The 12,126-nt window shown below is 37.9% G+C and overlaps 1 protein-coding gene across 1 annotated transcript in view; it reads right to left on the bottom strand.

Moving 5' to 3' along the window:
- Positions 1-1,048: 1,048 nt before the first annotated feature.
- The window catches only part of prkd2 (protein kinase D2), a 32,960-nt gene continuing 21,882 nt past the window's right edge, over positions 1,049-12,126 (bottom strand). Inside the window, exons 4-18 of the mRNA XM_056756828.1 lie at positions 10,303-10,499; positions 9,774-9,957; positions 9,287-9,358; positions 9,003-9,165; positions 8,666-8,777; positions 7,651-7,728; positions 7,044-7,356; positions 6,103-6,155; positions 5,926-5,998; positions 5,680-5,786; positions 5,332-5,493; positions 4,650-4,748; positions 4,175-4,442; positions 3,738-3,823; positions 1,049-2,086 (exon numbers count right to left, since the gene is read on the bottom strand). Coding sequence (XP_056612806.1) covers positions 1,871-2,086; positions 3,738-3,823; positions 4,175-4,442; positions 4,650-4,748; positions 5,332-5,493; positions 5,680-5,786; positions 5,926-5,998; positions 6,103-6,155; positions 7,044-7,356; positions 7,651-7,728; positions 8,666-8,777; positions 9,003-9,165; positions 9,287-9,358; positions 9,774-9,957; positions 10,303-10,499 — 2,183 coding nt within the window. The 3' untranslated portion in view covers positions 1,049-1,870. The remainder of the gene's footprint in view (positions 2,087-3,737; positions 3,824-4,174; positions 4,443-4,649; positions 4,749-5,331; positions 5,494-5,679; positions 5,787-5,925; positions 5,999-6,102; positions 6,156-7,043; positions 7,357-7,650; positions 7,729-8,665; positions 8,778-9,002; positions 9,166-9,286; positions 9,359-9,773; positions 9,958-10,302; positions 10,500-12,126) is intronic.

The raw sequence follows: 12,126 nt of genomic DNA, 5'->3' as shown, positions 1-12,126 counted from the left end.
CTTCCATCCACAATAGAACAAAGAAATAGAAACGAATACACAAAAAAAGATTTCAGTTCCTTCTTCTCAACCCACGCTTACAATAATAATGTGCTTCCGAAGAATTACTAATACGACTGTGATTTCCATCAACACGTCAGGTAACAACGTCAACTTTTAATGTTTAACTGTAAGAAAAAAATTCCAGGGGAGTCCATTCAAAATGACTCATTAAAGATGTGGTCTTGTTTACCTCACTGTTTAATAGTGAAAGTTGTCAAAACTTTGAAGTTTGAAGGATGAACTACCCCTTTAAGCAAACTGTACACTGTTTTCTTCCAAATAAAACAGTTTATAACAAATAAAAAAACGGTAAGTTGGGTCAATAACTTTGCTTGATTTTGTTAATTTCCTACTGTAAATATATCAAAACATTATTCTTCTGAGTGAAAACCGCTATCGCTAACAAAAATGGCGGGAAACATGCTCGCTGCTGCCCGCTCTATGAGAACTACCCATTTTAGTTTGGTATCCATGTAAAGTTTAAAATTTCTCCTTTCAGGTACATCTATTCTCCATAACATCATCACAGCAGTATGTGAAAACAGTGTTAAAACAAACCTGTTTCTTCTTAGCAACGGCCTGCTACAGCTTCTTTGATGGACAACTTGATGGAAAACAAGTTTTCAAGGGATGTATCTCTGTGTAATCCTTACAAACAATACAACAAAGGAGAGCTTATTTTTTCAGCTTTCAGATGATGTAAAAATCTCAATTTCGATTGGTGTCACACATAAAAGCAATAAGGTAATCGTGGCATCCCGTTGTGCCTTTAATAACGTCCTTCAGCCGTGATTTATTCAACATAACGCACAACCTTTCATAACTTATTGCTTACATAACAACAACTACTCATGCGTACTTAACAACTCATGTTTGCATTCAACAGTTTCTTGCCGGTCTGATAATTTCATCAGTGAATTTCAAAACACTTTCGTCACATCCTTTTGATATCCAAGCGTGAAAACACACAAGACCACGAAAGCAAACAATAACACAACATCACGGATATATTTATGTATTTATTAAACCAGCCGGAACGCATAACATTCCATCCATAAAGCTACATTTCTAAGGTTACACATGTACAAAAGTCCTTCATAGCAATAAGTCTTAAGCAAATTGAATTCTCAGGGACATGCAGCCTAGTGCTCAGGTCTAGGGTCAGCTTAGAATATGAATACACACCCAGGATATCTCCCACAGCATAACCAACATCAGTTAAAATAACCAAGATCAACACAGCCCTTTCCCCATTGCCAATAGCAGCTGATCTGAGAAAAGTTTTGGCAGTCCTTGTGCAGTCAGTTAGAGATAAACCTGCATCTCAGTCCTTTTTGGATGACATCCTTCCCAAAGTCACAGTCCTTCAGTAAGAGTGAGTGTACAGTATCACACCTTCAGCGCACACTTATGAAATGACAATGGAAAACACCGGGTTTCTACAACTGTTTTCTTGGAAATTTTTCAGTGAATCTGAAACTCAAAATGGTTTCATTACAAGAACAGGGAAATCCAGACATTATACAGATTAGTACTCTCTCAGCGTTTTGTATCAAAGGTGATACGATTGTTTCGAGTACAAAGACAAAGTCAGACCGGAGATTCTCAACATTTTGTTGTGTGCGTGTCTGCTTGAGTGCTGGGGTCCGAAACGAATCTTCCCCGACCGTATTATCTCTACATCCCAGAAACACATCTTGGCTATCTTCTGGCTGGAAAAGGTCAGAAGTCAGAGAATCTGCCGTCGGTTGAAAGAGGGGGTCGTCCTTACAGTTTCTTATAATGCGGGCGCTCGTCAACCCTCTCTGCGGCATCCTCAACCTTTTTTTCAAAGGATGCTAACACGTTCCGTCAGTCCCTGCATGTCCGCATCCTCCGCACCCTCATCATCTGATGCGGGGGGCGGAGGCACCAGGTGAGGAGGGTACGGCAGCGTGTGGTCACAGGCGTACTGCTGCCAGCGACTGTCATCGCTCTCATGGGTTATGTAACGCTCCCCAAGCTTTGACTCCAGCTCTCGGAGGTCTAGCCAGGCCTGGTAATCCTGAGAGAGAGAGAGAGAGAGCAGAGGGGAAGAAAGAGAGCGAGAGAGACTGTGAATAAGTAGACGGGAGGGCGCCAAAACTAATGACCACCCATTTTGCTTGTGGTATCTAAAAAAGCATCCCTTAGAGTGCATGTTTGTTCTTAATGTAATCTGCACCTCCACACAGAAGTCTCTTTTCTAGCAAATCCATACTTGGATTTCAACCTTTCTGTTTTTTTTTCTTCACATTTGTTATTTTCCATCTTTAATGTGGGGCTTTTATAGCTGTAATGGACTTATTTATAAAGGCTTGTGCAAAAAAAGACTGTCTTCAAATTATCATTTGCGGCAAATGGTATTTTTCATTTTATATAAAAAAAGTACATAATACATTTGGTCAATGACATATTATAAATGCATATTGTGCTAAAGAAATGCTTTAAGTAATGACTATAATTAGGGCTGTAAAACGATTAATCGCATCCAGAATAGAAGTTTGTGTTTACATAATATATGTCTGTGTACGCTATAAATTAATTCAAACACACAAACTTGTATACATGTTTAAGTAATATTTACAATTATTTATTATATTTATCTATAAATATAAACTCCTATTCCTTTTTTATATTTTTCGTAAATATTTGCATGTATGTGTACGTGTTTATAAAAAAAATATGCAAAGTACATAGACATAAATTATGTAAACACAGACTTTTATTCTGGATGTGATTCATTGCGATTAATTGTTTGACAGCCCTAATATAATAATAAGAGTTGGGTTTGGAAAACAATGTCACAACCATATTATGTAAATTTTAATGCCATAATACAGAGTCCAGAGTGGTAAATAGTCCAAGGACAATAGAACAAAGACAGAATTCAAATAGAAACACTAAAAGATTACTTTGCCTTCTTCCTCTCAACCCACTCTTGACTGATGTCAGGAATATAAATACGTGTCTGAAGAATTACTACTACAAACTGTTTGGTTGTGCTTTCCCTTCTGCCATCAAAAGAAAACTTTGTAAATTCTATTATGAGATTTAACTGTACGCTGTAACATTAACCTGTAAAAACAATCCAGGGACTCAACATAAAATAACTCACTAACCTTGTAGTACAAATGTTAAAAACCCTTATTAACTACCTTTGTGTGGTTTATATTTTAAACCCACAATCTGTACTCTTTTTGTTATAAATGTACAAAGCGAACCCCAAAAAAAAGGTTATTGAGGAAGGTCTCACTCTAATTCGCGGTGGCACTCTTATACTAAATGATAAAAAATCTGAGCTGTCCTGTACGATTTTGTGACATCATTTGTAATATGTACAGAAAAAAACTACAATTTTATGTTTCAATCAAAAATGGCGACAAAGAGTCAGAAGTTTCCGACTGCAGCTTTAAAATGTGATTTCTAAACTTAACATTTATGTTTATATAAAAATAACAATTAGAATTCAAACAGTTTTCAGACGCAACCTGAGTAACATGGTTGCAAAAGGTGCATATCTCAAATACAGTATAATTCATTTAAATTGAAACAGCAAATTTAATATAACCCCCTTTGAAGGACAAGCAAGATTTCCCAAAGGTTGAGAGACAATGGAGTTTTAAGCATGTTCTGTTCTCTATTTGTGGAATATGACAGTGTGTTCTTGGCATTACCTGTAAATAGGTGTGGCTGAGACTCTTGTCCACACTGTAGCGTTTTCTCATCTTCACTTGCAGCAAATTATTGATGAGGTCGATAGCTACAGAGAAACGGAGATCACACAAACTAAATTTGCATCGATCCCAACTAAAAGATTTATAGGTGCAGACAGAAAATCAAAGGCGGATGTTGTTACTCTACAATCGGCCTGCTTTTAATGCATCAAATTTCCTCTGTTATCACAAAGTAATGGCCTTGCGAAGTAACTGCCACGCAGTGTTTTCTAGAACTTGAAATACATTCTCAATTTGAAATCTAATCGTACAACAAATGAAACCTCTATTTATTTTCTGGAAATAGGACTTTCGTTCATGCTACTGCTTTTAAAGACTTTATATCTTTATATTGATTTCAAGTGACTCTTCACAGAAGCACATTGTTTCTGGGTTACCTTCAGGAGAGATCTGTTTCCAAGGGTTAGGCGGGTACATGAAGGCAGCGTTATGGATCTGATCGTTTATGTCTTCATCTTCATTGAAGGGGAAGGTTCCGCTCAGGCTAACGTACATGATCACACCAACTGACCACATGTCCAAGGAGCGATTATATCCCTGGTTCAGGAGGACCTCGGGAGCCAAGTAAGCCGGTGTTCCCACGACAGAGCGACGGAAAGACTTCTCTCCGATGATGCGAGCAAAGCCAAAGTCACAAAGTTTCACCTATGCGTGCGTGACAGTGAAATGCAAGTAGGAGGTTTGTGGGTGAAAAAAGAGACAAATATACAATAAACAGTAAATCAACATATTCACTTATAAATAACATTTACTTAAATTGCTATTGGACTATTGTATGGATGTTGACATGCTCTAATTAACTTGTACCCGGCGAATTATACAACATGAAATAAACAGGTTGTTTGTGATCACCTGTGGGAAAGGATCCGCTGATGCCAATAACACATTCTCAGGTTTGAGGTCACAGTGCACGATGTTCTTGAAGTGAAGGTTCCTCAAAGCAGCCAAAATCTGAAGGAAGAGAGGAAATTTATGCATTGATGCAACAGAATGTGGTTACATTCTAAGAAACGTACTTCCTTTAAAATACTCAACACATATAGAATCACAAGCACAAAACAGCAAACGAACATATCTATACACCCACATTTTAAACACTTAAGGTCATTATATATATTTTCTTCTTTTTAACAAAACTATGAACTAACACAAATGTAATTTAGGGAATTATTTTATAACTTAAATCAATTACACAGATAGTTCACCCAAATGAAACTTCTGTCATCATTTAGTCACCCTCATGTCATTTCAAACCCGTGTGACTTGATTTCTTCCGCAGATCACAAAAGAACATATTGAGAAAAACATTGGTAACCGAAAAGCGCCAGCACCCATTGGTTAACCTCATTGTTAAAGTTCCGTAAAGCAAACAATATTTTTGTTATTTAATGACTCAAAATTTATGCTGACATTTTTATTTTGCAATCCAAAACTCTTTGAGAAGTACACATATTTTCACAGAAGTGCTCTCCTGAAAATTTGGACCCAGCTATTCAAACACACTCAAACACACACAGAAAGCAGAAGATCAGACCTGTGTAATGAGGAACTTGGTGAGTCTCTCTGGAAGTCGACCTTTCTCACTGGACAGGATCATCTCCAACATGTCACCATGAAGTTTCTCCATCACAACAAAGACCTTCTCAGGCGTCTCAAACATGCACTCTAGATTCACTATACCCAAGTGTCTCAGGCTCTGAGGGCACAGGGAAATAAAGAAGACACAACCACAACTTATTTGTATTCAGGATATTCTCTGTCCTCAAAATCAACCCACCAGCTTCAATTGTGATGCATAAATTCATCATAATTCTGTCAATAACACGGACACGGGTTTGAGCCTGGAGAAAACACTGATTCCCTATCGCCCCCTACTGGTTACCTGCAGTATGGCCACTTCGTTCCTCAGCTGGCTCTCCTGTTTTGTTGGGAATCGCAGCTTGTCAATCACCTTCACAGCTACATCCCGACCACTTTTCCTGTGTTTCCCTGTGAGAGTACGAGATTGAAAGTGAAATTTGTACATAGCAGTATATTTACAAACTTAGATCTAGCTGTTGTTTCTTGGTGCACAACAGCTTAATGGATCTGCTTGAAAATCTAGTTTTCGATGATGAAATGAACATACCTCCATAAACCACACCAAACTGTCCAGAACCCAGAACCTCATCAGCAAAGATCTGGTAGACCATTGCAATATCCTGTGGTGCACATTATCATCAGCATAATGATACCCATCATAATCACTGCAATTATGACATTGTATTACGCAATCCGGTTTTAAATATTAAATTCACCCACTTACCACATTCTCTTGAATCTGGCTGTTAGATACAGAAATGCTGACTGACGCTTGCCCTGCAAATGGAACAGATCAATAAGAACCACATTAGCCTCATTTAATCAACTGCATATTGTGTTCACATTCTGTTCATAACTGGAATGATTTATGCAGGGTCAGTAACCTTTACAGGGTCCATTTTGTGCACAGAACTTTTTGAGAATATTATACAATGTAATGAATTTTGCAAGTCAAAACAAAATATAAAATTAACATCTGGTATTTCAGCTTGCTGTCCTCCAAAAAATGACCACATAAATAGCGTTGGGAATGGAAAATCCACTCGGATTCGAAAGGTTGGGAATCATAAACTTGCTATTAAACTTAAATTTCAATTCCTCGTATTTTAATTTATTTTCAGAAATGTGCACGTGTTAACTTGTGATGACCTGATATCTCAAAAAAGCACTTATGAAAATTACCATATTTTTACATTAGTTTAACTGTGTAAAGCACAGCAAGCACAAAGTGACCCACAAATTGTTTATACACAATGTATAAGATTTAAAAATGATAGTATTTGTTTTAGCCATGTCTTATGACCCCTTTAAGCACCCTCACACTGGCTTAAATAAAACAACAGTGTTGTGTTGCACATGTCGTCATGAAATAATATTTAACCGCTACTAACCAAAATGTGGGTCCATTTCAATAGAATCTGTCAACTTTTTTAGATGGTCCCTTAACACCATTTTTCAAAAATAATTTTACATTTATGCCTCTGGCAGACGATTTGAGTATGCGACTTACAGTGCATTCCAGGTGTACTTTTTATTATTATGTTTATTCACTGGAATGGAAAGTTCGAAAGCATTGCATGGGATACAACTGTGGAATCTGACTAATGTAGAAAGTTATCCAGCAGCGAGAAAATATTTTAATATTATGTTGTTCTAAACACTTACGATGAGGAGTTTTTCCCAATGCCGGAGGGTTGTCTTGGAAGATGACTGGCATCAGGGCTTGACGAATGGCTGTCTCCCAGCCTTTGGCAAACTCCCGCCCCACTCCGCTATTAGGCGCGACACAGCTCGGTGTGGCAAAGTTGGGCACACCGTGCATGCTTGATAACGGGGATGGGGAGGGGTTGGGGTCCTCGCCAACAAAGTAGATCATGTTGCCCATCACCATCTCAAAACAGTGGGGACTCGTGCCAATAGGCACGAGAGAGAAATCACCCGCATAGCGGATCTGCAGGATTTCTGAGAGAGGGATCTCCTGTAAAGGGAGGCGGGGGGTGGTGGTAGGGCAGAGGAGCGAATTAAACTCTAAATACCTCTATATATATATATCTAAAGATATCGTGTCAAGGTAAGCAGAGGTTAATTTAACGGCGGGGTCTGAATTAATGTAGATGTGAGCTGAGAGAATATAATATATTATCACATAAGCTATAATATTCATCCATATTAGAAAGAATGAGTACATGATATATAACATGACATATGTTAACTAAATATGGGCCTATCGATAAACAGTGATGGATGCAATAAAACTATATAATAATCATACCTTATGGTATTTGTTGGTGGTATCGTTCTGAAATAGGATGATGCATTTGCAGTCCAGTCGCCAGTAGTGTCTCTTCCGCTGTTGGAGGGTGGGGTGAGAGGTCAAAGGTCAGACAAGGAGTAGGTCAGCAAGAAGCCGGGGGGGACAGCTTCACCCCAGCAGACAGGAATAGGAAAGCCAAGGATAAACAAAGCTGGAGAAAAGACAAGATGAGACGAGACAAGAGAAAAATGAGGAGGAACGTTAGAAAGAAGGCTAAAGAGGAGTGAACCGTTGCATAGAAATTCAGAAGCTTAACAGTAGGTGAAGAACAGATCAATGTTGAGAAAGTGCCTCAGCCAATTTTTCTATTGTTCGTGAAAACACATCTAGACGCATCCAATGCTACTGGTGACATTTAGCGCTATTGATCTCAACAAATCAATGTCCAGTCTAATAGTAGTTGTGTAGGGGACAGTCACAGCAGAATAGACTGTGATTTAAAAGCTGAAGATGCTGTGATATTACAGGGCATGAGTGCAGACTGATGCAGAGCACATAAAAGAATGTCAATAATGATGTATTTTAGTCAGCCAGGATAGTGTTGAGCGAGGGCCCGATACACCTCAAGCCTCAACCATTCTTTCTTCTGCAGGACACAAGATATTTTGAAGAATGTTGATAACCAAACAACATTGGCCCTCATTGACTTCCATGGTATGGACACAAAACCACTGAGACATTTCTCAAAATATCTTCTTGTTGTGTTTTACATAAGAAAGATTCATATAGAGTTTATGCGTTATGTTAACACGTAAACTTTTCTTCTTACGAGTTATTCTTATTTTGGGTGAACTGTGCCTTTTAATATGTAAGAGGTTAGTTTTTCCTGAGGCTCCACCCATGTTTCACAAACACCTTTTAAAACTTAATATTTGTACAATGTTGCTGATATGTTCTTCTTTACACCCCTCAGTGAAACACAAATAAGAACTTTGCTATGTGAAGGGACAGAGAGGAAGTAATGTGCTTGTACCAATGTATCCTTATTGCTGTAGTGCACCATCCAGCCCTCTTTAATGGCCGTGCTAGAGCGGCGTGTGGTCTGTCTGATGGACTGCACGACTCTCATCAGAGGAATATTAGCACTGGGGAGATATTCAGACAGTAGACAGTCAGAATATGATATGTTATGAGAAGATTCTGGACATAGATGTGTAACAGACACAGAGGTACACAAACAATGTTGGGCATAAAAATGCATTGAGAATTTTTATTTTTGGGTGAACTATCTTGATGTGGCTCGATAAAAAAACTTTTCTCCACGGTCCAAATAGGCCATCAATGATCTTATTAAAACCTGTCCAACAAACCTCTGGTCTCCACTGGCTCCGTCCTGGCTGCTGTCTGGGGAGAAAGAGCCAGGGATACTGCAAGCTTCATCTGAGTCATCCATCAATGAGGATTTATCAGGGTCTGTATAGTCATTACTGTAGTCCATCGACACCTCCGCGTCTGTGCTCGGACTCAACATGTCTGAGATACGACAAACACAAGGCACACATGATAATTGCAGGTTTGAATGCTGAGACACAGCAGTGCAAATATTCCAAATGTGTTAAGTATGTTAGCACTGTTTCTCTCACACTCTCATTACCTCCAAGAGTCTCGCCTAAACAGTCGTTCGGCACCTTGTACGCACATCGCTTGTGGCAGTTGAATTTACAATCTACAAAAAACAATATTGGGAAAAGTGTTATTTGTTATTAAATACAGACATATCACAACATGTTTGTTGATGTTTAGGTGAAGATACATATGCACTTGGATACTTTAGCCACAAGTGTATGATGAAAAAGCCAAATTTATTAAAGGATATGACACAGTATACATATTATATTCATGTGTCAAAAAAAGCTAATTGCATAAAAGGCTGACAAACATTAAATTGCTAACGATAAAGGGTTATGTTGTTTGCATTTGGTTTGACATTTGATTCTTTAATTAAAATATAAACTTGCATATATTTTTATGGGCCACTGTTTCCTGTTTACAACCGTTATGCATGCAAATGATTTCATAAACTAATCTACTTCCTAGTTTCAAATTCTAAAGTCAAGAGTTTTTAGGAAATGTAATCAGACCTTTGCACTGGAGCCCCTGGCGGAACAGACCCCTCAACAGTCTCTTGCAGTACTGGCATACGGTGGGCCGAGTGTACGAGTGAACGGCAAATGTGTGCGGGACCTTCACTTTAGTCATGAGGATCTTGTCCAGGTGGACGGGACGTCCGGTGTAACAGCGTCTGGCATCGCTGGGAGTGCGGGGCTGAACACAAAGCAACATGGATGTAAGCTCATGTTTTCTTATTTAACATGTTACATTATGGAAATAAATGAGTTGTGTATAGCTTGGCATTATATCAAAAGTTGAGTCTATTAATACGCTATTAAATCCCTTATCATTTAACAGACCAGAGGGTTCAACAGACATAAAATGTTGATAACTCATCCTGCACTAAAGCCAACTGGCTATTGGCTGTTAAGAAAGGTGGCTATGCCAACCAAAATTGTATTTAAATATGTCAACACAAGACACAAAAACTGGTATATTGCGTTATGCGGGGTTAGTTGGCATGAATAAATAGAGTAAGGCTATTGGCAAGCTGTTTACCATTTGGGTGTGTGATCGGATGAGGCTGACGTCCTCAGACGTCACACTGCTGTTTAGGCTGCTGAGGGACTCTGTGGTTGACAGGCGCAGAGATTGACTGCTGGTAAGGGACGTGGTTGACAGGCGACGCTTCCTCACCCCGCTGCAGTTATTGGGAATACTATAGGCACAGCGTTTGTGGTAATTCAGCCCACAGCCTGCACAGGGGAAAAAAGACAAAAAAATGTCATGTCCCCTTATTAGACCCAAATCTTGTGTGTGTCCCGTTATTACACCCAAACCTTGTGCGTGTAACAGTTCTGACAATAGACATTTTCTGTACATACAACAAGTGACAAAGTTTACATAAATCTATATACATGTAACTACATAGTAGAAGTATAATGTGTGTATAACGCACTGGCTAAGAGCAACAGGTGTATAATAAATTGTAAAAGAAGAGAAAGGCAAGATGGGCCCTAAGCTAAGCGTGAATAAGAAACTGGAAAAGCGGATGCTTCGCGTTTTTTAAGGTAGACCGGATAGCGTCAATAAGAAACTGCGAATAAGAAGCTGGATTCAGCCTTGTGGATTTAGCCCTATACATGGAGGAGAGCGGGGACGAAACCCAGATAGCACACTTACGTTTGGCCGACGTCGGCCTAAAAGCGGGACGTCGGGCCCCCTACCAAACACATCCAATAAATATCGGCCAGGCATATAACATAACCAGGTCTCCGTTACATCGGCTTTGGGTCGCCTCATTACCACAAGCCGATGCCGCTCTTATCTATTTGTGTATGAACATTCATCTTTTTGCTATCCAGCATGCCCTCGATTCTTCTTAAGTTCACTAAACACAAATTAATTTTTATTTCAATAAAGCTTCATTTTCTCTGTATTTGCTCGAGAACCTCCAATTTGCATCTTCTTTCTTACTCTCCGGCCCAATCTCCCTTACATATTACGTTGTCGCATTAATATTCAACATATAATTTGCATACTGAGTATAAGCTTAAACTAGTATCTATTATGTTCAGGATATCTTTGATCTAAAAAGTTACTAGTATGTAATGAATAAATACTAGTATCTAATGATTAATAACTAGTATCTATTGAATAAGTACTAGTATCTAATAAATAAGCACTAGTATCTAATTTTAGGTACTAGTATCTAATAAATAAGCACTAGTATCTAATTTTAGGTACTAGTATCTAATAAATAAGCACTAGTATCTAATTTTAGGTACTAGTATCTAATGATTAAGTACAAGTATCTAATTTTAGGTACTAGTATCTAATAAATAAGCACTAGTATCTAATTTTAGGTACTAGTATGTAATGAATAAGTACTAGTATCTAATGATTAATAACTAGTATCTATTGAATAAGTACTAGTATCTAATAAATAAGCACTAGTATCTAATTTTAGGTACTAGTATCTAATAAATAAGCACTAGTATCTAATTTTAGGTACTAGTATCTAATGATTAAGTACTAGTATCTATTGAATAAGTACTAGTATCTAATAAATAAGCACTAGTATCTAATTTTAGGTACTAGTATCTAATAAATAAGCACTAGTACCTAATTTTAGGTACTAGTATCTAATGATTAAGTACTAGTATATATTGAATAAGTACTAGTATCTAATAAATAAGCACTAGTATCTAATTTTAGGTACTAGTATCTAATAAATAAGCACTAGTATCTAATTTTAGGTACTAGTATCTAATAAATAAGCACTAGTATCTAATTTTAGGTACTAGTATCTAATGATTAATTACTAGTATCTATTGAATAAGTACTAGTATCTAATAAATAAGCACTAGTATCTAATTTTAG

The sequence above is a fragment of the Triplophysa dalaica genome, chromosome 9 (assembly GCF_015846415.1).
Source record: "Triplophysa dalaica isolate WHDGS20190420 chromosome 9, ASM1584641v1, whole genome shotgun sequence".
Classification (NCBI taxonomy): domain Eukaryota; kingdom Metazoa; phylum Chordata; class Actinopteri; order Cypriniformes; family Nemacheilidae; genus Triplophysa; species Triplophysa dalaica.
This window is presented reverse-complemented; position numbering and strand designations above follow the sequence as displayed.